This window comes from Callorhinchus milii, unplaced genomic scaffold (assembly GCF_018977255.1).
Source record: "Callorhinchus milii isolate IMCB2004 unplaced genomic scaffold, IMCB_Cmil_1.0 Scaffold10, whole genome shotgun sequence".
In the NCBI taxonomy this organism is placed as follows: Eukaryota; Metazoa; Chordata; class Chondrichthyes; order Chimaeriformes; family Callorhinchidae; genus Callorhinchus; species Callorhinchus milii.
Window position 1 is genome coordinate 6,871,251 of NW_024704751.1, and position 25,560 is coordinate 6,896,810.

The 25,560-nt window shown below is 43.2% G+C and overlaps 2 protein-coding genes and 1 long non-coding RNA gene across 3 annotated transcripts in view; 2 read left to right on the plus strand and 1 right to left on the minus strand.

Annotated features, from left to right (window-relative positions):
• Positions 1-1,669: 1,669 nt before the first annotated feature.
• Positions 1,670-5,197, minus strand: si:ch1073-145m9.1. Its single transcript, XM_007896624.2, has 5 exons — positions 5,167-5,197; positions 3,383-3,495; positions 2,686-2,809; positions 2,238-2,410; positions 1,670-2,121 (listed from the first exon to the last, which is right to left on the minus strand). Exons 1-5 carry the CDS (start codon positions 5,195-5,197, stop codon positions 2,053-2,055), a joined length of 510 nt encoding a protein of 169 aa, XP_007894815.2. The 3' UTR covers positions 1,670-2,052.
• A 1,846-nt stretch (positions 5,198-7,043) lies between these two features.
• On the plus strand, positions 7,044-15,727 carry LOC121849781. The gene is made up of 4 exons (XR_006085329.1): positions 7,044-7,528; positions 12,795-12,918; positions 13,053-13,106; positions 15,542-15,727. It is a non-coding gene; the product is annotated as an uncharacterized LOC121849781 (long non-coding RNA).
• Positions 15,728-19,951: 4,224 nt separating this feature from the next.
• usp32 (ubiquitin specific peptidase 32) overlaps positions 19,952-25,560 on the plus strand; it is a 65,476-nt gene continuing 59,867 nt past the window's right edge. Inside the window, exons 1-2 of the mRNA XM_042338567.1 lie at positions 19,952-19,970; positions 23,947-24,095. Coding sequence (XP_042194501.1) covers positions 19,952-19,970; positions 23,947-24,095 — 168 coding nt within the window. The remainder of the gene's footprint in view (positions 19,971-23,946; positions 24,096-25,560) is intronic.

Below are 25,560 nucleotides of genomic sequence, written 5' to 3' on the forward strand. Positions count from 1 at the left end.
GAATGAAGCTGGCCCTCCCGAATTTTAACTGGAGCCGATTTATTTAGTGGCTGCAAAGAGTGTTGTTTGCATGTTCTGCTGGCGGTAACTGGATGAAAAATGTACTTGCCGAAGAATATTTTGAAAGTGTAAATGTTCAAAATGTGCAGGGTTTAAGGTGAAGGTCGTGATGTCGTGACCAATGTTGCTTCTATAATGTTCTACAGTTCAAATCGAGTGCAACTTGGATTCTTTCTCAAAGGTTTGAGACTCCCTCACCCTCAATCTTTCCATCCTTTAAATAAGCTTCAACCCCAAGCTTGGTATCACCAAACAGTAATTATATCCTGTTGTTCATCTGACCTTTAAATCTGGAGGGTTTTCTTGCACTACAGGTTTTGCTCCTTCATTTAGGTTCCAGGTTATTGTGGTTTTGAGTGGCGTCAATTGCTTAATTAACGGAAAGCCAAATGCTTGTGTTACGTTCATGTCGATGCATACCTTTCGGATGAGGTGTGTGTGGGGGTGGGGTGGTAAAGGGAAGCATTTGGGAGTTTAAAAACTCTGCATTGCGGGACATTTTAATTTGAGACATTTTACAATTGAGTCTCAATTGTAAGGTATATTTATCTGCTCATTGCAGGGGTTGGCTTTGCGAAATCACAATGGTAAGTAAAACTGATTTCCTTAAACAAAATTGCTAACCTTCTGAATAGTTTTTGATTCAGCATAACTCCTTCCCTTACAGCCTTCCAGACCATACGGATGGATGGGTGCCATTCCAATTGGGAGATGTTCCATGTAGGGAAATTACAGTACCAGTAAGATGGTAATGTATTACTCAGCCAATAGCAGGTGCTGAAACGGCATAAGTAGGACCTTTTCTATTGCTTCTTTTTCTTTTTTTCCCCCGACCCACTGCTTCCTATTCTTTCTCCCCGCTTTCTTGAAGGGCACGGAGGCCAATTGTAGCGTCTCGCCTCCTACATACACAGCTGTTAGCACTTTAAAGTGGGGCTTGAGAAGCGGTTTTGAGACTTCCTCCAGATGTGCAAGGGACTAAATCAAATAGTGAAGTCAGAAGAAACTTCTCTACCCAGAGAGTGGTGGAAATGCAGAACTTGCTACCACAAGCAGTAGTTGAGGTGAATATAGCATAGATGCATTTAAGGGGCGGCTTGGTAAGTACATGAGGGAGAAAGGGATAGAAGGTTATGCTGATAGGCTTAGTTGAGGAAGGGCAGGAGGAGGCTCATGTGGAGCAAAACCACCGGCATAGACCAGTTGGGCTGAATGGCCTGTTTCTGTGCTGTATATTCTACGTAATCCTATGTTAAAAAAAAATGCAAGGATTACTAATTAATAATGCAACTGTTCTTGCAGCTGGCATCAGCTAACTCAAACTGTGATTGGGACCTATGGCCTAGTGCAGCCTTTTATCACCCACAAAATATATAATCTATTAACTACGGTATATTCTGTAAAGCGCTTTAAGGCGTCTCGAAGATGTGATAACGTGCTATCTCAAATCAATTATTATCCATCTCTCGTCAGAGAGACCACTGATTGAAATATAATTCCAAATGTGCTTTTCAATAACCAAATCATGCAATATTAGTGCAAAAGTAAAGTCCAATAATCTAATCAATAGAATTGTATTAGTATTTTATTTAAAAAAGTAACTTAGCGCTCGCTTTTTTTATTTTTTAAAAAACTCAATGATTTTTTTTGAGAACAATTGAAATTTTGGGGTAGGTGGAAATAAAAAGAACCACATCTTAGTTTCTCTTTTAATTTATCTACTCCTTTTCAAACAAAGGAAAATGGTTCCCAAAGGTCAGTCCCCTTTTCGGGATGGGGAAGAAGCGAGAGTTAACATGTAACCAATAATAATAATAATAATAATAGCACCAAGACATTGTTGGGTTTGAGACATCTGTGCTTTGCGTCAAGTCCATTCACCTGCCTCGTTTCTGGTGTAATCTGCTGGCGCGAGACACCAAATTAGGAAGCTTGCTGCTGTGTCCTGAGCACTTAAAATTGTATCGAGTCCATTTATGTTTGATTGTTCCATCAATCTTTGTTTTTAGTTTCTTTCCGGTCATCGGTCAGGTACATTATGTGTATCCAAAGGCACCAGATCTACAGAGAGCAGAAATCGACAACACATGAGACTTTGACTATCTGCTGTGTAAGAAGACTTTCAGTGAGGAGGTAGGTGGGAGGGATGGTAAAGAAAGTTGCAGTCATTTCCTTACCTCTACAGGAAAACATAGTAGCCTCCCAACAACAAGAATAACTATCCCAGCTTGTTGAGCTGCAATGGGCAACAATAAGACCTCTGTTAGAAACTCTTTTTCATAGCCATACAGCCAAATGGGAAGGACGTGTAATCCAGCAATAGCCACCGCACCTGCAGGAGTCTTAAAACCTATTGGACAGATAATCCACATTAATAGAATCATTAGTTCAATGGGATCAAAAGTTATTCGTTTAATATAATCAATGACATTAGTTGGAATTAAGAAACTCCCTTTGTGTGGCATCTTCGCTTTAAAGGGGACAATTTCATCCGAACTACAACCCATCACTGGACCATGAGCCCAGAGTCCTGACGTGGGGCTTGAACCCACAACCTTCTGACTCAGAGGCTTGCAGGCTGGCCCAAACCCGGCGCCCTTCATGTTCACCCCCAGGCATCCCTACCGTTTGCCATGACGCTCTGAGCCCACCAGGGACTGCGGTCAAACCTTTTCTTCCATTCGGCTCCCATGGAGTTGTGAGTGCAGACAAAAACGCACCATTCTAAAGAGGTTATAAAATGTCCCCACTGGTAAAGAGAATCAGAATATTTTGAAACAGGATTGAGTTACAGACAATGTTAATCTTTAAAATTTAACCAAGCCGAAACAAAAATTCTTTACAATCGTGTAAATTGTAAAGCTGTACAGTTTTAAAATATTATTACAATGATCGTTCGATACAATTATAAGATTCTACTGTTCGTCGCTAGTTTCCTCCTCCTATTAATTATCTACCGCTATTGAGGTTATTCTTCCAAGAGTTTTGATACAGCACCTTTTACATTGGGAGGATGTCCCAAAGAGCTTCACAGGATATACTGTAAAGTGGAGTGACTGTAAGATATTTTTGTGGGTGAATGTGGCAGCCAATTTGGACACAGCAATGTCCTACACAGATCATGAAGTAGATGACTGATTTTATTTGGGGGATTGTCGGCCAGGACACTGGTGGGTCAGAGAAACTCCCTTTTCTTTTTGAACAGCGCCACAGGATCTTAATGTCCACCATAACAGGGCACAGACGGGGAGCTCGGTTTAACATCTCGGTCTTACGCTCTTACGTTTCCCACAGCGCGCTCACAATTCAGTCGGAATCTTACCTCATACAGTAAATTCCAAAGCATACTGCGGCCCAAGTTGTCAACGACTACGTCGAACCAGGCTCCAAATTCAGATGTCTGATTTAGCCGCCGGGCAGCGTAACCATCAAAACCTGCAAAGTTTGTAATATTTTATAAGTGAATTCATTACAACAATTTGTGTTTATACAGCACCCTTCACGCTGTGTAGGGTCGTGGAGTGCTTGAAGGGTGGAAGACATCGCACTGCATTCAAACCTTTTGCTTCAAACAGAGTTCATTACTGACACTGCAGATATCACCAAAATGTTTGGCTTGCTCCTATTGATACCCAATGTTACACTTTCAAGTTTTTAAAAGCATCATATCATGCAACAGCTGCACAACTGCTCTTAGAAGTAGACTATGATCCAGATTCAACACTTTCTCTGTCCTTGCACAGACGGATACCTAGGAGCCAACAAGTTACTGAATTACAATGATTTAACGGCTGAGGTGGTCTTATCTATTGTGCTAGCCTCTACAAACTGCGGCTATGACAATAAGGTCCAGAATATTAAAGCTAAAGAAACTGCCTAGATTTATTGACATCAAACTACAAGCGGAAACAATCCTACAGAGAGGAATTTAGGTAGAATGTGAATTTTAAAAAAATCCACGTTAAGCTAATTCTCCCTGAAGTATGACTGGCTACTACTCTCAACATTTGATCCAATAGGTAAATGTCATCACTTAATGTTTATCATCTTTCTTGGGATTTTATTCTGTTCTTTAATTAGTTTTTTTTTAGCAAGTGTGACATCTCAACTGCCTGAAACACTGTCAGACAAGAATGCAAAAAGTATTTAAGCTATGCATAAAACAATGAACCAAAGAACCGATTTTCCATTTGAAAGTCACTCTGTAATAAACCCTTGCGTTCTTCTTTCAAAATCTTAGAAATGGAAATTTTCTAAGACATCAAAGCATCTGGAAGGATAACAGTTGAAGCAAGATAAGATCCGCAGGAATTAAATGCTTACTCCTACACAAGTCAACCAGATAGAACAAAGCCTTGATCGGGATAAGTGTTAATTCCCAAGTACTCGTTTCAAGAGAAGAAAGCTCAGATCGAAGAAAACCTTTTTTTATATTAAAAAAAACAGAACAATTGCAAAGTTATGGAGACGTCAATTCTTTGACATTAGAGATTTTTAAATTCATTCTAAGGACCTCCAATGCACGTTACACAAACAATTGTATGAAGCACTTCAATTTCCACACACACCTTCAGACATTTGTCAGCACAGTATTTCCATCAAAGATACTGCCAAGTACTTAAGTACCTAGCAATATGTCGTAATTCTCCAGGCAAGGCAGAGGGTTAAAAAAACAATCCCGATGTTGCTGGAGCCAGTCATCATCCCTGGCCAGAAAGGCGTGTCAATGGATATTGGGTTAAACCAAGATCAAGCTCAGCTTTGAAGTCCTTCATGACCAATATTTTGCTGACACTGGCTTATGCAAGAATGACGACTTGCATGAGGTAATGAATGCCTGTTGCAGATAGCCGCGAGAGCCCAACCCAACAAAAGCCATCAGGAAATTAGGGGGAGAATGTTTCATCTTCACACACAGTGCAATTCCTACACAGTACACCTTCACACAACCGGCTCCACTGGGTAAACATTACACTACAACAATCAAGGTTTTATTCAAAGTACTTGTTTATCCAACAATAACACAATGCACTGGAACCAAGTGTTACATTCGAGTCTCAAATGTACAAATACAGTAGCACAAATGTTACTAAAGTTTCTCCATACTTCTAAAGCTCAGTGGCTGAAGGTATTCCATATAGACGAAGTCACACAGACCAGCAAAGAAAACCCACTCCACATCTTGTCCATCTTGAATTAGCTGCAGTAAAATACCCGACCAACTTTTCCTGTCTAGACTCAGAGGTTAAAAATTGGTCATATGAGCAAAAGTATCACAGGGCAGGTGGCACACAGACAGAATGAGCTAGAATTTCAGATTACAGTCAAAGAATGCAGTAGCATCAGGGCCATGAAGGCCAACGTAAACAGCTCATAAAATAATACCACTATTGAATTCCAGAGTGTATGCAATGACACCTGTTGTTACAGGCATTTGACCTGAAAGATGTATTCCTGGACAAATTCCTACAGAACACAAGTAAACAGCATGCTCAGCGCAGTCTATTCACGCACATTCTGTTCACAACCCATGCCATGCAGAACAGCAATTTACATTTATACAGCACCTTTCATGCTGGATGGATATCTCAACTGGAGCCCAAGCTGAAGGGCAGTGGGTGGGGGGGGGGGGGGGGGGGGGGTAGATAGAGGGGGATCTGAGGAGGAAAGGAGAAAGTGGCCAAAAGAACAGAGGCGGGAGGGCGGTTCCTGAATGCAGTTCCAGAGGCAGGGAAAGAGCAGCTGAAGGCTCGCCACTGATGGTTCGGCAGAGCAAGTGGGGGACATGTACTCTGAAATGTTTGAAAGTTCTTCAGAATGCTTAGCGTGTGTGAAAATTTGCCAATCAAAATAGAAACTTAGGGAAGATCACTCAATACTGTAATCTAAGTAGGAGGGGGTCTGCTTGAGAAACTTAATAGGAGGATACAGCTGTAGTGTACTGGCTACGACTTTGCTGATTTAATTCCCGGTCTTGTACAGTTTTTGGTCACAGCCAAGACTTCACAGGGAGGCTAAATTTGCCCTGACCTTCTCAGAGTTAGGGATGGGGAAACCAGCCAGGGCCAGTTCCTCTAATGGTTGAAAGGCATGTGTGACAGGCAGATGAGGAGAGGTTGAGCCTGGATTTCGTACCCTCTGCAGTTGAATATCGTGGTAACACACTGCAAGGCTCACAAATGAACAGTGGCCACTTAGGTGGGGTATCAGAGGGCAACCAGCGACCATGGAACTGCACCCCAGCAAGAGGAAACAGAACAGAGGCAATACGCCAGCCGGGAGAGAATCTTGAAAAATTATAGGTTAGCACTGGTTAGTAGCAGTGATTTAATATAGTTTTTAAATTTAACTGCAAAATAAATACATCAAATTTAACCACTGCTTTTTAGAGGATTGGAATAACGATGCAGGAACCTTCAACAACAACGCTCTCTGAATTTTGAACAGAACATTCGACAAAGGCTTCAATTACAAGTTACGTTGATTTAATTACAAGTGGAACTACTTGCAAATAATAGTATAATCCTTGCATTTGATTTAGCACCTTATCACGTCGTTGAGACGTCTCAGCTAGTTTGGTTTCTAACTGGAAAGCACTGGCTGCTCCTTCTGGAAGGAGTCGGCCTACACACACACACACACGACGAAGCACGTTGCCATTCTCCGTGCATCAAGTAGTCGCAGGAGCAGCCAAACAAACACAATGCTCCGGAATCCATCTAAAAGTGACAGTTTGCTGCGGAACTAACGGTGTCCACGGCTCTGCGTCACGCCCGTCCGTGGAGCCGGATAAATTCACCAAATAATAATAATAATGATAATCATAAATAAAACTCTCTCGCTCTGCGAATTTTACAAGCGTCACTCATGAGACACACACACACGCACACAAACAAAAGTCATTGGTTCGATGTGCGCAAGGTTAATACTTGGGACTTTTTAATAGGAACATGGTTTCGGTGTCTGGTTGTAAATTTGAGTTTATAACTGCAATCAATGCGCTCAGGGAAGTAGAGGAGATATATAAGTGTACTTAAATGACAGCCTCTCACAAGTGCAGATTTAGCTCATTTAGCTGGAGAAATCCGTGAGACAGTCTAGGAATCAGGTGATTAACAGGCAAGGGGCAGGAAATCTGCCACTGAGATAGACAGTGACATTTATGCAGCCTGTTTTAGGGCGGTTTTAGGCTGTGAGCATTTAAATAAAACCCACTCTCCTTTCTCCTCCTTTCCAAAGCCCTCCCCAGCGATTGAAATTAACCGGGAGGGAGGAGAGAGAAACAACGAGAGAGGCAGAGAAGAGGGCAGCCACCTTGACACAGACAGACCCACCCCGAGAGAGGATCAGTGTCTTGTAATGTGAAGGGACAACCGAAGATGTGGAAAGTAAAAGGGATCCTGAACATGGGAGGAGAGGAGCGCCCACACCCAGACCACCACGGCAGGGGGTGTTGGTGGGTTTGAAGGTGACAGTCACAGTCACTTGGGGGGTGGGGGGTGGGGGTGAGCCAGGGTAGTGAGGGAAGGAGCGAGGGAGGAACAGAGGTTAGAGAGAGCCGCTCGGGTGGTGATGCAGTGACGGAAGAAATAAGGGATTCAGGGGAGAGAGGAGGGGGGTTGAGGATCGGTGTGGCTAAGGGGGGGGGTCGGTGTGGCTGGGGGGGGGTCGGTGTGGCTGGGGGGGGGGTCGGTGTGGCTGGGGGGGGGGTCGGGTGGCTGGGGGGGGGGTCGTGGTGTGGCTGGGGGGGGGTGAGGGTCGGTGTGGCTGGGGGGGGGTGAGGGTCGGTGTGGCTGGGGCGGGGGTGAGGGTCGGTGTGGCTGGGGCGGGGGGTGAGGGTCGGTGTGGCTGGGGGGGGGGGGTGAGGTCGGTGTGGCTGGGGGGGGGGGTGAGGGTCGGTGTGGCTGGGGGGGGTCGGTGTGGCTGGGCGTGGGGGTGAGGGTCGGTGTGGCTGGGGGCGTGGGGGTGAGGGTCGGTGTGGCTGGGGGGGTGGGGGTGAGGGTCGGTGTGGCTGGGGGGTGGGGGTGAGGGTCGGGTGGCTGGGGCGGGGGGTGAGGGTCGGTGTGGCTGGGGGGGGGGTCGGTGTGGCTGGGGGGGGTCGGTGTGGCTGGGGGGGGGTGAGGGTCGGGTGGCTGGGGGGGGGGTGAGGGTCGGGGTGGCTGGGGGGGGGGGGTGAGGGTCGGTGGTGGCTGGGGGGGGGTCGGGTGGTGGGGGGGGGTGAGGGTCGGGGTGGCTGGGGGCGGGGGTGAGGGTCGGGGTGGTGGGGCGGGGGGGTGAGGGTCGGTGTGGCTGGGGGGGGGGTGAGGGTCGGTGTGGCTGGGGGGGGGTCGGGGTGGCTGGGGGGGTGAGGGTCGGTGTGGCTGTGGCTGTGGCTGAGGGGGAGCGGGCGGGGGCTGAAGGTTCCTGTCATGGTGGCTCAGTGACAACCGAAAGAGACCCCGCGGCTCTCGAACCCAAACCCAAACCCTCACCTCGTTTCGCCGCCTCGTCGTAAGACAGAAAGCCTATCCTTGACTCCTTGGCGCCCATATTCCCGTCATTTCAGTGCTGATGGAGAAGCCCCAGCCCTGCCCTCAGCCTCCCGCGGTCGGTCGGTCAATCGCTCGCTCGGCGCCGGGCCTCAAGTCGCGCCTCCATCCTCAGTCACATGACCCGCTCACGTGGTACGTGTTATCGTCCTCGGGAGGGGTTGGTGGGTGTGGGGGGAGGGGAACCGGATGCTGCGCAGGCGCACTGCTCGTTGGCGGGGGTGCGCCAACGCGCATGCGCTTCCTTCCGGGGTCGCGCGGTGGGAAACCGGCGCATGCGCAGTGGGAAACCGGCGCATGCGCGGTCGACCCCCTTTCCCCCAGCCCTCACCCACCCAACCTCTGGACTGTGCACCTGGTCCTCTGGTGGTAAGATGGCACAATAAGGACAATAATAATGATGATAATGATAATGATAATGATCGTCACCATCATCGTTGCCTTTTTTTACGGCGCCGTGTCCTACTGGAAAGGGTTTATTGTTTTAAAGGCGATTTTATTCCCTCGAAAGGCGTTCGCCCACCAACATACAGTCAATTCACTTGACAGTGTGTTCTGTGAAGCGCTTTGGGACGTCCCCCGACGTGAAAAGCGCTCTATCAATTGCAAGGATTATTATTATTATTATTATTATTGTTACCCTCCACCCCCCGGAATAAAGCCAAACCAACTCACAACCGGGTTCCTCCTGACTGCTCGGTAAACAGAGGCGGGTGTGTGCGCGTGTGTGTGCGGAGTAAGGAGACTTGCCCAACTTTTTTCCCCGCCCGGGAATCGAACCCGGGTCCACCTCGCTTGCGAGTCGAGCGCTCCAACCGCTGAGCTCCAGGAAAAGAGGAGGGAGAAACGCGTCGGTGCCACCGCTTCAAATAGAAACATTTTGCAATGCTCTCAGTCCAATTCCAGTCCCAATTTTTTTATTTCTTTATTTTTCTTGCCCGGTGATAGCAATAAATTAATACCGCTTATCCTTTCGTTAGATATGGCGACTTATCACATGGTGGAGAGACCTCAAAGGGCTTTGCAGGATTTCACCTTAAAAGTGTAGTGACCGCGTATTTCGTAGGCAAAGGCGGCGGTCGTGTCCCGCAAATAGCTGTGAAGTGAACGTAATTTTCTGCTTTGCCGATAATGTTATCTGCCCTTTTGTTCAGCTTGGAGCAGAAATTTTTAAAAGAATCAGAAAGAAGGGCAGATATTATGCCAATAATTAAGACATAAAATAAGTATATACATAAATGTAAAACTAATGTGAATCAGACAGGAATAAAGCACCCAATCAATTATCACACTCCTCTGCATTTGGTTTGGATTTACGAAGTACGATAATATAAAGTCATTATGTGAAATAATCAAGTTTTATTGGCCATTTCATTTCATGAGATTTCTTGGCCAGCACCCTGGGGGGAAACCCTCATTTAATACAGTGATAACAACTTGCATTTATAAAGCACCCTTCACAAGTAGCATCTCGGAGTGCTTTACAGGGGCAAAGCTTGATGCCAAGCTGGGGAGAGAGGAGAGGTGACCGTAGGCGTGGTCGAAGTCTCAGGTCATCAACACGCATTTTGCTGAAATTTTGAAATTGCGGCGGGGTTTTCTGCAGTTACTATGCATCTGCAGGCAATTGCTGCGGGCAATTTGCACGCAGCAAACATTTTAACACCCTTCCTCACATCATTCTCCATTCTCCCTCCCCCCCCACCACCCTTTTTCCCCGTACCCCGTCACAAAAAGGTCCAGTCGGGACTGCATCTATCTCCATCACAAAGTTAATCTCTGATCAGTCAACGTTACAGTTTGTTTGGAGACTCGCGCTAGAGAGAGAGAGATGCTCCATCTAGTGGAAAAAGTGTGAGAATTCCAAATTTCACGCCCAAACAAGACGTACAAAATTACATTTCTATAGTGCCTTTCACGTCAGGGGGACGTCCCAAGGCGCTGGACAATCAGTGTTTTGGACCCTTTGGTACCAAACCCTATTGAATGTGGTCCATCCGTATCATTTACATCACTTGCATTGGTGTTTTCACTTCTTGGCTGTTTGTGGGACCTGATCGGGCCCAAATTAACCCAAATTAGCCAAATTAGCCTTCAAAAACAATTTCCTCTGTAGCACGCTTTCAGGCATACTGACATTCCAAGCGCTGTTTCAAACATAAGCGTTATGATTATGAATCACCAATTACATGGTAAATGTAAATGACTGGGTGATCGCAGCTGAGGTTTTCTTGAAAGAATATGCAACGCAGAGAGACAAGAACAGTGGCAACGGAGAAACAGATGATTAGGAGGTTGCAGGTATGCAGCTCCAGAGTATAAGAGAGGTGTTCACCCAATGGCGAGCCTATTTATTGGAGCAACGTCTGAATGGCACTGGACACAAAGGAGGCAACGGAACTGCTCAGAAGCTGCTTATTCACAGGATGGGGGTGGGGGGGGGGTTATATTTGGGGGGGTTTTGAGAATTCTGTTTTGAGATAGTGAGGTCACAGTGATGGAACATAACAGAAGGAAGTTCTTATCCAAAGGCCCTCAAGGTTGGACTTAAAGGAGGCGGATGAGGCAAGAGAAGTCAGCATTACCTTCCCGTAAGCCGGCATCCAAACAGCCAAGGCAGACAAACAGTGCAAAACAGGGAATCCAGGGACTTTGAGGACAATTTCTGCAGGAGGTCCACCAAGAGTAGGAAGTGGGTCAGTTGCCATTTCTTTCCTAGACGGTTACGTTGAGCGGTTCCAGGAGAAGCGGAGGTAAAGTTAGCAGGGACTACTTCCGAGTGATTAAGGAGCCACGAGGCAGAGAATTTAGGAGGGAGTGATGCCCCGTGACAAGATCTGATAGTTGGGCAGGAATGAAGGCAATGAAACCTTCCAAGCCAACAGGAGTAACATGATTGCTTCACCAGCTCGGACCGGAGGAGAATGAAGCGCAAAGGAATCCGGGCGGATGTCTACACTGATCAAATAGTGAGGCATAACCTGTCGGATCACATTCCAAAATTCCTTTAAGACTTTCCTTTACAGGAATGGGGTCCCTCCCATCCCATTGCTGTAATTTCTCTGGCCTGAATCATAGTGGAGTCCCGTAGCATAGTGGTTAGAGTGCACGCCTCACAAGTGAGAGGATCCGGATTTGATTCCCAAGCATGACAAGACCATAGCCAAGTTTCCTTACGCCACGCACACGCCTCTGTTTACCTAGCAATAAGCAGGAGCCCCAGTTGTTAGACAATTGGCGGATTGCTTCCAGGGTAATAATCCCTTCCCTCCCCCCAAAAATGTGGTCACTCAATCCTGTTTGTGGACTCTGCTGTGCGCAACTGGCTGTCATGTTTCGCCTACAAAGTACAGTCAATCCACTTTACAATATATTCTGTGAAGCGCTTTGAGATGTCGTGATAAGATGCTACATCAAATGCAAGGATTATTATTATTATAACCAGCCCAGTGGTTGAGGCTATTATAATGCAGCCACAATCAGGCTATTGACACAATTTAGCAGAAATAACTCAAAATCAAACGATCAAAAAGGAGGAAAATTCAACAGAAGGATTTACTCCGTAAATGATTATTAAAATAATGTTCTACAATCCATAAAATATTTCTGTGCAGGTAAAATTAAGCCAGGTTTGAACTAATAATAATCCTTGCATTTGTTATAGCGTCTTATCATATTGTGGAGATGTCTCAAAGCGCTTCACAGAATATGCAATAATGTGGAGTGACTGTGTATTTAGTGGGCAAAATGGGATCTGGGACATGGGATCCGGAAGCAAAACATGATGAGTCCAGGTTGATTCACAACAAATTAAGCTGGTTTTATACGTTAAGAAAGCTGCCGCCTAAGCTATGTAATGCTTCTCCAAATGGATAAACAATTGTCCGATGAACCTGTGAAGAAAGGAAGTGACGGATGATCAAGCAACAAAGAGCAGGAAGATACCAATGGGACAGCTCTCTGTCTGACCATTCAGCTTACATTTTGCTATTTTTATTTATAGATGTATTATATACAGTAGATCTAAATCTCTCTGTGTATTTAAAGGGGGATAAAATGCTAAAACAAAAAGCTTAGTCACTCTCCAGGCTGTCTGTGTCACTGCAGCTATCCATACAGCAGCAGCAGAGGGACACACACACACACACACTGCAATGTAAGTGGCTTTGTTTGATCAAGTGTTGTGTGTCCTTTTGTGCACTACAGCTTGTTCAGTGCTGATCACTGCCAAAGCCCTGACAGACAGCTGGAAAGGAGTCAACACCACCCCATCACCACCACCACCACCACTTCCTCCAGATCAACTGAGAGCAAAGCAGCAGTACCACAGGTTAGTTGCACAGAAGCAGGCAGTCAAGTCAGTTATTCATTGCAGCTCTCACGAGCTATTTATAGGTATATATATATATACTATATATACACACACACACACATATACTTTTTAAAAGCTTTTTTGTTTTGCAGGGCACAGACTCGAGATGAGTGTCAGGATTTTACTTTATGTGCCTAATATCATTGGTAAGTTTTTGCTTTTTTTTAAAAAAAATAATAATCATCTCACCATTCTGATCGATTGTTATTTATTGTCATCGATAATCAATAATAATAATAGTGTGATGATGGGTTCAGTTGCGAGTTACAATCTGAAGTGGGAAAGTCATTCGTTGCGAGAGGTATTTTTTTTAATGTGTATTTAAATCTATGGGGGGGGTGTTGCTGTGTTGTGTGTTGTTGGGGTGTTTTGTTATGGAAATTTACTGGATGTTTTTGGAAAAGGGTTGAGTTGAAAACTCAGGCATTTGTTTGTGTCTAAAACTTGCGTTATGAAACAAGGTGATGTGCTGCAGTAAAACTGTGATTCAGAATAACTCAGTCTCAGAGAAGAAGAGAACACATTCCCATCAGTGCAGCACAGATTTTTTTTTTTGCAGTTTCACAGCAACTCAGTTCGTCTCTGTAACAATTTAACTGATACGGCTGCATAGTTGTCCTTTTTTAATCCAGAAGTTGGATTCAATTCAGATTGGGGAGGAGGGAGAGGAGGAAGAGAGAGCTGATCAGTAATAATAACTGTTGCAGCCCCCACCCCACTACAATCTCTCTCTACACTTCCTGTTCTCAGTAGCCTTGGGCAAAGTGGGGGTGGAGAAGAGGACAAGCAGCAATAATTTTTAAATTGTTTGCGACTCAATGACCCCTCTTTCGCCCACCACCATCTTCAGGTGAGACGTTAAACCGAGGTTCCCCGTCTGCGCTTACTCAGATGGGCTTTAACGTATACCCACGACCCTATTCAAATAAGAGATGGGAGTTTCTTTCTGTCCTGGCCAACTATTCCCTTCCCTCTCTCACACCTGCCTTACCCCCACCCAGATTTAGTTAGTTGTTCACTTCACGACTATGTTTCTTTTTTTTTTTTGAAGGGGACATTCGCTGTGTGCAAAATAGGCTGCCAGGTTCACCCACAAAAATACGATAGTTGTTACACGGGAGAGCAATTCGCTGGGAACGCTATCAAAATGCAGGGATTCATCTTGGAGTGAAAAAAAATCAGGTGCAACCTCAAGAATAGCTGAGTCATTATTAGGCAGCACATACCTAGGTTGCAGTTTGAGTCAGTGGGGAACTGTTCAGCGCTTTGGGAAGTCCTCCCGACGTGAAAGGCGCTCTATGAATGTAATTTTGTTGTTCTTGATGAATAAGCAACACTGACAAGATAACAGCGGGGTAACGGAGCCTGAAAGAGAGGTGAAAGAGTGAAGAATTCCACATCGTTTCCCTAACGGAAGGGAAAAGTTGCACAGAAACTGGTCAACAACTTGCATTAGTATAGCGCCCTTCACGTGGGAAGTGTCTCAGAGTGTTCAACAGTGACGGAGGGGAGATGACCGAAGGCGCGGTCGAAGAGAAAACTCTTCAGGTGTGATTTGAAGTCGGACAGGGTGGGGGCAAGACCTAGGGATTGAAGCAAAGAATTCCCAAGTTTCAGGGTACAGTGACTGAAAACAATCGCCAGTATTTGTAACATCTTTCCGTTGAAACAGTCAAGGAAGTGAAACTGAGAAAGAAAAAATCCCTTAAATTCCGTTGAGGTAATTAAATGCAGTGTTCAAGTCTAATTGTGGTATTTCTCATTGTGATTCCTTAGCAAGAATAGAGCCACACTCAGATCAGTGCAATGTACTTCCCTGATAAAGAATTCTGTTATTATACAGAAATACATTACAGTTGGGTGTCTGTGGATCCGTTCCTCAGTGGATGGAAAAGGGAACAATAATCCTTGCATTTGATCCAGCCCCATTCACATCGAGAACACACCTCAAAAAGGGTTATGCAACGAGTGGGAGGTGGATGTTTCGTAGGCAAATTCAGCAGCCAATTTGCACACAGCCAAAAATCCTGTAAATAGCCATTAAGTGAAGGATCAACTGTGTCCAGGACATCAGGACGATCTCTCTTCCCTTTTAGAAGAGTTTTGCGGGATTTTTAAAGTTTGTCTGAACAGGCAGACGGGGACCTCAGTTTCACATCTCATTCCGAATCTCCGACAATGCGGTGCTACCATTGTTACCAGACTGGGTTGGAGGACATCCCAAAGCTTGGGACCCAAACAGCTCAGTGTTGTGTTCCGTGTGTGAAAGGAGTGGCCAGGTTGATCGGTCGGGTTGAAGGAGGTTGGAGAGGAAGGGGTGTGAGCGGGATCGTGGAGGGATTTGAATGGATCCCAGCATGCGCAGCCTTTTGGGGGAAGTTCCAGATTTCCACTACTCTGTGCGTGAAAAATTAAGCCTAGACGTGACGAAAATAAAACAGTTTAGCAGCAAATACTAATATTTTTCCTTAAGGTTAATAGATGGCAATGATTATTTTTGCACATTTGTATTGACTCCATGTATTGCGACGTGTGTTACGAAGCTCAGCATCTTGTTAAACCCAGACTATGTTGTACTCAGGTTATATCAGGATACTCCTACTACTGGTCGGTTGGTGGTATTTCCATTATCCTCCCATTTTCGTCTTCTGCTACGTGCTTTCCATTACACTCGACGGTGAGTACAGCTCTCATCCTCAGAGGAATGCAATACAGTCAATGGAAAGTAACCTGAACGAGTCAGGTCTTTTTATAGAATGATAGAAATTGGATGCAGGCTGTTTGGCCATCAAGCCTTGTGCGGGTGATGTCATGAGCCAATCTAACCCCAATCTGCTGCTCAGTCCACTGCCGTTTTCTATCCTCTATCCCGCAATCCCTCTGACTCAGCCCCTCTCTTGCCAACTTCAAGTCTCGTCTAAAGACCTTCCTCTTCGACCGTGTCTTCGGACTCCCTCACATTCCTAACCTCCACCCTTCACCCTTCCTGACCCCAACTCAGGTCCAAAACCCCCAACTGTCCAGCGTTACGGGATGTCTTCCCGACCTGAAGGGCGCAATACAACGGTAATTCGTTGTGGTTTTCTCAATAAACAGGTGCACTGCGCTGGGGAGCTGCAAGGGTTAAAATTCCTTTTTTATATAAAGGAAATTGATAAAGAAAGCTAGTTTAAATAAGTTTCAGAGCATTGTTTCTGTCTGAAAGTAGAAAACCAAAATAACCCCACAAAAAAAAAGTAAGTTTCAGATCTGCTTTTTTTCTGCCAAGTGGTAAGATTTTTTTTGGGTTACAGAAAGCACTCCTTGCACAAGCTGTTAACTATCCATTGGCTAGTCTTCAATCTCTCTCTCTCCACCCTGCTGTCTCCTGGGAACGAAGCATATTGTCTCGGTGGCAATATTCACGAGGATGGAACAAGATGCTTCTGCAACACAACAAGAAGCTCAGTCACAAGATGTCTCTGGAGAACAGAGAGAAACACACAATTCCAAACGGGACTCAGTAACTAAGACTGGGTTGGCCTGAGCTGTCAACAGCGCAGCAATCTTATTGTCTGAAATGTCCTTAAGATGCCAGGACAGGACGCTGGAACAGATTTAACATCTTGATGATGTATTGGGAAAATAATAGGGGGGGGAGGAGTTGCACAATATGGAAATATGAGATCAAATGGGCCAAGCGTCTGTTGTGTTTCTTGTGAACAGGGAATGAACGCGATTGTATTCATCCCACAATTGACACCCCGAAATTTTACCACAGACAAGGATCCTGATGGGAGGGGAGCTGAGGCCACCTCAGAACACAGCCCATGAGCGGCCCAGAAACAAGAAACTCTTGGAAGAGTCACCTCAATAGCGGTAGATCATTAACAGGGAGAGGAAACGTGTGACTAACAGTAGAATCTTATAATTAAAATGTTCCGAGGCAAAAGAACTGAAAAGTATAAGAGTCTGAAACAAGAAAACGCCACCTGGCTCGTGACGATTGCTTTATAACAGGAACTACAGGTAGAGCACATCTATAAAAAGTACTTGTGCTGTGAGTTTCAAGGTACTTGATTGTTGAGGTCCACTCGCTGTCTGTTCTGGCTCTGGCTGAAGAGCACTGAGGACATTAATGAGGCTTGGACAGACTGCTCAAAAACTACTTTAGTGTTATCAGGCAGCTTGTAATCAGTGACTTAATAGTGATAATAAATTAGGTCTTTGTGTTGGCCCGTGTAACTGATTATTAAGATGAATTTCAGTGGCATCTTGCAGCTGAGTGGGAGATCACCAAACTGAAACTGGAATTGGGGATTGGATTTTTTCAGCTGTTGTACCACAGATGTTGAATTAAAATGGGAGGACAATTTGGCTGTAATAAAATGCATTGAATAAACATAATTTATAATATTCTTTGAACAGCTAATGTTAAGTTCACTACAAATCTATCTACGGTATTTTGTTTTCAGCAGGAAAGGAGAAGATGCTTGTAAATACCAGCTAGTAAACAGTTCAGGAATGCATTGAATGTACAATTATGTTTGTGAATTCCACTGTTAATTAATGTCTGTGTTCAGCTTGTGTGGGTGCCATTGTGAAATTTGCCACACAGCAACAGGGTGCGTGCCAAGTCATGCAGCATTGTAGAGAATTAATTATGGGGGAGGGGGGGGCAGGAAGGTTGAAAACAATCCTTTTTATTTTGTAGAAAAATAACAATACAGGATCAATCATGAGATAAACTATAGTCTGTTTTGGATATTTAACCTTCAAAAATGATTGCGGAAGTTCTGATTTTGATACTTGTTTTCATGTAAATAATGTACATCAATAACAAGTGTATTGTTTTAATGTATAGTACAGGATGGTTAAAGCGAAATTCAGCTCTTAAGTTGCCTTGTAAACTTTTTCAATTGTGTTTTTTAACCCATCAAGAATGACCGGCCACATGGAATCCAAAGTACGATATTACATTTCTACCTTGGATGGGCTATTATCAGTATTTAAGATGGTGAATCAACAACATTATGAATATAGAAAAGCCCTGCAAGTCAATATAATATAAGTTGTCATTAATTGCGGTCAGTGTTTTCCAACTTTGTTTTCAAAGTAGTATGTTTGGCTTGACTTCCAATTGCCTTGGAATTAGTTTTGATGTGGGTGTCCTTGTTTCTGGGTATGCACACAAAAAGGCATTCTTGAATTAGTCCAGTGTTTGAGTTTGTTATGCTCATGGAATTGAAGATCAGGGACACAGTGTTCTGTTGGGGATGCTGTACTGTGGCAGGAACGGACTAGCCTAGTCATTTTGTCCATGCAAATCCCACAACCTGCAGATTGCATCTGTTGCAAGCAAATTAGATTTTTTTTTAAGGAGAAAATTCTTCTAAGGCATGCAACCGTTAACCATATGAGAGCGGAAGTAAGGGTTGACAAGTAGGAATAAAACCTGAAGCAAAATGAGCTTTCGGGAGAATTGAGACCTTTTTTTTGTGGTTTTATAATCTTGTTTTCTAAACATTTAAAGGATTGTTGGGAAAAAAACACAATCCTTTAAATGTTTAGGCAACAAAGTGCTTCTTAAGCTGGCGTTCATCCTTAATCTTACAAATCTTAGTTTTTTTTTGTTTTGCTTACGCTTCCTGCTTAGAAATTGCTGGGATCAGTTTGCTGCCTCCAAAACAAGGTTCCACCGTGCGATTAGCTTGAAACAATTTCTGGGAAAAACCTTTTGATTCAATTTTGCAGCATTTTAAATGCATTCAGATATATATGTATGTATTGGGGGGAGGGGTGAGAGGAGAGAGAGAGAGAGAGAGAGAGAGAGAGAGCTTGGAATGAAAATGTATATTTTTGGTTTCCTGATTGGAATTGCTTAAAACTGCAAAAAAAAACACTGACAAAGATTCCTGAAACAAACCCTGTTGCATCAGCTGGTATGGACCGGCACAGCACCAACCTGAATAACTGAATCAGGTTTTGATGTACTTTATTGAAAAAAAGCCTGATAATTATTACTTTTCTATTTTGTGATGAACTCCACTGGCATTTCTGCTTCAAATAAAGTGATTTACTAACTGCTTGCACTTGAATGGTGTCTTTCACCTAGGGTGGAGTCTTGAAGATCTTTATAGAGGCGGTGAATAGGTAGAGGGCAGGTGGGTCAAGGATGTTGACCAGAAGCACGATCGAATGGTTGTATTTTAAAAAGGTTTTGAGGCAGGGAGAGAGTGAAGAGACACAAAGTGAAGAGATTTTGAGTGAGTGGCTGAAAATTAGAACTGATTAAACATGACAACTTGGCTAGGGCAGAGGTTGAGTGAGAAGTGATCTTTTTTATGATTTAATTTTATTTGAATTTAGGCATTCGATAAGATGTTTAATTACTAAAATGAGCTTGCTGGTAAGAAGTTTTATTTCTGTTCGATATTTCAGAGGTACATTACTTAAACTGAAGATGGATTAGGGAACATTTAATTCCCAGACTTCTTCCCTGATCTAAATACATCTTGCACTCCGTCTTTTCACTGCTCTGACTGTAACTTGCATGACATTAGCTTAATATATGGGCCAAATGGAATTAATGCATGTTTCAATTGTAGCAGGTCAAATATTGAGTATTAGTGGTATTCATCTAATACTCTTTCCACAATATGTTTTTTCCAGTACAAATTAGATTTACAAATCCTTTTATGTGTCCTCATATATCCTATACTGAACTGTTAGTTTCTGCTGTCTCAGATATGACGGGTGCATACTTGTACATTTAATACAGCAGCAACTTGTTTGCATAGTTGGTTTATTTAATGTATTGAAAAGATGAGATTTTTTTAAAAAAAGAATAAGTTTGAAATGCAACAAGGAACAAGCTTTCAAGAGGTTCTAGAACGTCTTCCTAGTTCAGTTGCTTCCTGGTTACGATAAGCTTTTCATTGGTTGCACCTTCTCACATATTTAACTACTCTACTTGACAGTCTGTGGCTTTTTTTTAACTAGTGAACGTGCGATGGTCTGGATCAATATTGGTGAATCAGCAGGTTTCTGTTTTAACAATTTGCATCTCAACACATTGATATTAAGCATTTTAATAGTGCATGTATTACGCTGAGAGCATAGCATGCGAGGTGCAATGTGGGGGGGGTGGGTGGGGGGCAAAACTTCGGAAGATTTCTCGGTATATATTGATTGCTATTGGAGGACAAACGTTGACTGATGCATGCAGTACTTTCTTGCTCCAAGATTGTGCAAACAACTGGCTGTCATCTGATAATGTCGCGGAATGGTGTTTGAATTGGAATTTTTTTTCACAATTGATGCTCTGTGCCACAAATAGCTGAAAGTGTGACCAATTGATAGATATATATGCAAAGCGTTTGTGGTTGAGAGAAAATTGCCCTGCAAGCTTTGAAGTAAAGGTGAAAAACAATGGCATTGTGCCAATCCTAAGTTGTTAATGGCCTTGGGTCAGTGTGAATTGCGGATCTGTGCCCAGACTTAATACTAAGTCTTTCTGAATTTTCTGCTTCCAGGCCAACCGGGAGCGCTAATTGTTTTAGTGAATGGAAATGTTGTAACACACACCTACATAACCACATTGTGGAAACTCACAATGGGGCTATGCCTGGGATATTGTGCTCCAAAATTGAAAACTCAATCCATCAGGTAGGAGATTTTTGTGTGCTGTGTGTATTTGCAGATACAGATGGAGAAATATTTTTGTTGAAGGTGCTCTTGGCTTTCTTTCAGGACCAATTATGCCTGAAGTACAAAGCTGTGATGGACCTTGTCAGCTGCTGTCCTTTTCATTGAAAGACATTTGGCCATGAGGCATTGGAAGTCTGTATTGAGCAGTGGAAGAGTTGAGTGAATAATGTGATCATTCTGAAACATCTATCTGAAATATGTAGCAATGCAGTAGCGTTGCTTCTTGCCAGATAAATTGAAGATAATTTTCCCTTTTCTTCCCCCAAGTAAGGCAAGTTAGGGGAAGATGGGTTTTAAGAAAATTAGGGACATGGGATTTTGAGCTTTGATCTGCTTAGACATGGGGCTGAAGGGAAGATGGGTGCTTGAGGATGCTGAGAGAGAAGAAATGGAATTTACTCACTGAAGTGGTATTGTTCTGCAATTGATGGCATTTTTATTACATTTGCTTATTACATTGATGTGTATTCTTAACCATGAAAGCCTAATATTGCAAATAAGAGTTCTGAGATTTGAACCTATTTGTTACGGTGATGAGCTAATGTTCACTTAGTTAGATCTCCCTTCTTAATTGCCTCACATTTGGCATCACAGATAGGTTTATATATTCCCAATTGCTCAGTAACATTATGTGCTGAGTTTTCTGAATGTGCAATATCCAGCAGAACAGTTATTCTTTGTTGCTTACTGGACTAAGTTTTAATTTCCAACATTAACAAACTGCCCTATTACTTTGCAAGATAGCCAAGAGTAATCTTTATTATTTGGCTGTAAAAGCACCCTGTGTTGATTTATTGCCCTTTATCTCCCTGATCCTGCAAGTTTACAGCCACCTGAGGTTGTTAATATTAAGAGAGAAATTTGAACCGGTCTGTGATCAGGGTTGAGAATGGAGTTCAAATGTTGTCTAATCATTTCTTGGTTGGCATCATATGATTGCGAGATTGTCAGGTGCTTCGGGTGTTCTGGGAGAAACTTTCAAAACAAAATTCACAATATAAGCAAGCGTGTTAGTTTTACTCTCAAATGGGGAGGCGGGGGGGGGGGAAGGAATCCAGATGTGCAAATTTTTATCTCTGAAGTGCTTTACTGCTAGATTCAGGTTTGGGCAGATGGTAGTGCCAGACTCTGTAGAGGTGACTTGAGGGAAGTGGATTTCCTTTCGAAAACCTTTTTCCTTATTAAAAAGCAGTAATTTCTTTCTGGATTCTACATCCAGAGGCATGTGTAGTCACTTGTCAGGTCTTCAGCCTTTGTCAGAATAATTTTATGTTTCATCTTCAGCTTACTGAAATTGATTTGGTTTTGTATTCAGAAATATGCACAGAAAACATCCCTTTTAAGGCAATCGATGGAATTGAATTTTAGTACCAGACTTGATATTTCATTGTTCAGACTGGATCCTTGCAGTTTGAAAGGAGAGTTAGTACATGTTAGTCTGTATGTAATCCTCAGATGACCTATTTTTGTTTTGGAGGTGAGATCCAGCGAATGCAAATCCTGTCTGCTTGGAAATGGATTTCCGTCATTAACCACCAGTGTTTATGTAAATTATCGTACAGCTCTCGGGAACACTTGTTTAAATCGGATACCTGTACGAGTGCTGCTGCTATTCTTTGCAATGACCTGTTTGAAAATGGTTGGAGGCATGTGCTGTTAGTTCACGACTGCTTTGTTCTCTGAGCTGAGCTTACAAAGAATGTGCTTTGTGCTGTATTCTCTTCCCCCCCACCCCCTTACCCAACGTGGATCTCTCCATAAACAAAGCTGCTTGGGAATGTAGAAACAGCATCACTCAATTCCATCTCCCTTGAAGCTTTAACCTCTTTAATGAACCTCTCAGCAGTCAGAACCTCAGGCAGCAATCCAAAGGCATCCAGAAATTCTTAGAAACTTATTTCATTCGCTATAAAGAACACTTCTCCCTGGATTTACAGTGAACCCGCTCAACAGCACATTAGCGACTCTTTTGCAAAGAAAAATAGTCTTTAAGAATCTTATCGATCTCCCAGTGCTGTCCCAGTTTGAAACTTTCACATTGCAAACCAGATTTGTTCTTTGTCAGCAGGTTATCTCACACTTTCTGGTGCTATTTGTTCCTGCTATGTTTGAAGAGTTGAGCAAGTTAATCCAGTGAAACTCTCATGTTGCTGTTTGAGGCACTACTACACGATAAGATAACCCAGCTCTGACATTGCAGGCTGGAATCTGACCTCTCCACAAATTCCTTGGCAAGGCAAGGGATCTGGATTTCCTCACTTCCCTTGGAGATTTTGCTTGTTTCTTCCCCTCTCTCTCACCCCACCCTCCTGAAATTATTTGTCTGATCAGGCCCATCTGAAATTGAATGCAGAACAAACACCACAAGGGGCTGAAGACAGGGAGTGTTGAATTGACTCGATTCTGTGAGCCGAAGTCCTATCTGTTGTAAGTTGGATGAGAACCCTGATATTTGCAAATGCTTCGTACTGGCAAGCATCACAAATTCTGTTCCTACAGATGTACCAGACAATACAAAGCAAATATAATTTAGAGTGGTGCATGCACATATCTAAGCCCAACTTATAACACTTTTCATTACAGATTCATGACATCCTGTGCCAGTGCCTTGAGGTGCGTGTGAGCTGGGGATTGCCCAGGGTTCAATGTCTTGATGAGTGTTGATTAGGAGCATGAGGACTGTAGCAGTCCAGAGTCCAGTGTATTAAACATCAGAAGGGAATGTTGTTACTAATGTGAAAGGCAATTTCGAGACAGTCGCCAGGAAGTATTTCTTTACGCAACAAGGAATTAATGACTGGAATGTGTTGCCAGGCAATGTGGTAGAGGCCAGGGCTCTGGACTCATTTCAGATACCGTCTGAGAAGTGCAGTATTCTGGCAGGAAGAGATCAAATGCTCATCTTCATTTGATCCTCTCATGTAATCTGTGGGACACGAGCAAGATATGGTAAACCTTTTGTAAGGAAAAAGGTGAAAGCCTTTTTAAATTCACTGTCAACACTTTCAAATTTCATACTTTTAAAATATTGAATTGTTTCTGTTTTAACTTGAAATGCAGCGTTATTAATGAAAAGCTCTAATTATCCACACCACTGGGAATGGCGTTGTTTTTCTCTTAGCCATTGTGTGCTGGTGACATCCCATGGTGACATTCTTGGTCAGAACAAAAAGAGTGAAAGGCATGAACTGTTTACCCCCTTTCCACTCTAGGTATTTCTCAGAGCAATTAACTAATCAATGGGCTTTGAATGTAACTCGAGTGTTGCAGCTTTAAGCGTCTGTGTATGTCTGACAGATGCCTTATTTTTCAATGCAGTTACAGATGTAGAACTCAAGCGATTGAAAGATGCCTTCAAGAGAACCAGCGGACTGTCTATTTACATGACCCAACAATGCTTTGTCAAGGAAGTACTCGGAGATGGAGTTCCACTCAAAGTCGCAGAGGTAGGTGACTGATCGCTTTGATGTATTTTAAGTTGTTAGGGAATGGAAAGCAGGGAGTATGAAGGCCAGTGTTCCAGTTAAACTGGAACTGTCATGGAAGAAGCTTTGTGTAAAATGTTTGACATTTAGTTTAATTAAGGTTTTTTTTACTGTATATAACACAATTTTTCAATAATGCAAAACCCAATTGCTCCTCAGTTGAATTACAATTGTACTACAACTATAGATATATATCTCAGTATATCACTGAGATATATCACTCAGACCAGCTATTCAGTGTTTTTCCTTTCCGTTTCATAGGATTTACTATAAAATGGTCACTGTATGTTCAAACGTATTTGGTGGTGACTAACATCCTAAACTTGCTAATGAGAGCCAAGTATGCCAGTGTATTGACATCTCTTAATAGAGAGGTTCCACTGTACTCAAATCAAATACATTGAGTGAGGACGGACTGTTTGGGGTGGGGAAGTTCTTGTGCAAAGCTACGAGTGCATATAATGAATCCCAGAAGCATTCTTGCACAGTAAAAAGTAAAATCCTGAATGGAGCAAGCATTCCTCAGTTCTGCATTAAATGAAATAAATGCTTACCTTATTTTTAAATGTAAATGAACTGAATTTATAATAATTTAGCCATTTGACTGAGGCAAACACAAATTCCTTGCCAGTCCAATTCAATTGATTTTTTTTGTTTAACAGTGAAAGCATAGTTAATACAATTTGAGAAGTTATTTTATGTTGTGTTACAAAACAAGACTTGGGATTTCTAGGAACTTATTCTTGATCTGATTGACCCACTGGAATTTGTTAAAAATGGTCTTGGAAAGCTGGTGATTGTTTATTTGTTCTTCACCCTCTTCGTGCCTAATGATGCATATCGCCTCGGGTGAAACATATTGCTCTAGAGCTGCGACAATTTAGTGTGTGAGAAATCCCATTTACTGATACTTTTTCATATTGATTTCATCTCGGGGCTGAGGCAATCGAGATTGCGCTGCTTGTGAATTTCGATGAGCAAACTGTTGAATGGAAAGACAGTGTGAAGCTTAAATCGTATTCATCAACAACAACAACAACAACAACAAGATTCCATTTATAAAGCGCCTTTCACGTCAGGAGGACGTCCCAAGGCGCTGGATTCAGTCATTTACAGGTTGCTGGAAGAAGAAAAATAGCATTGGAATATTTTAGCCATTGAATTCTTTTCTCCTTACATGTTCTGTCCTCATCTCCAGAAGAAGGAGCCTTGCTGGGGTTTTGCCATTGTTTCACAGATTATTTTACTGGGCAGGTGCTTGGCAGGCTTGTTAATGCATCAGTCCAACTATCTGAATCTAACCAAGAAGCATATTGCTCGCTCACAATGGAAGAGGTTGTCTTTTTAAGTTTGTTGCCAAAATGGTACCATTCTTTCTTTGTCGATGTATCCTCATGTATACTATGAAACAAAAGTATGCAATTGT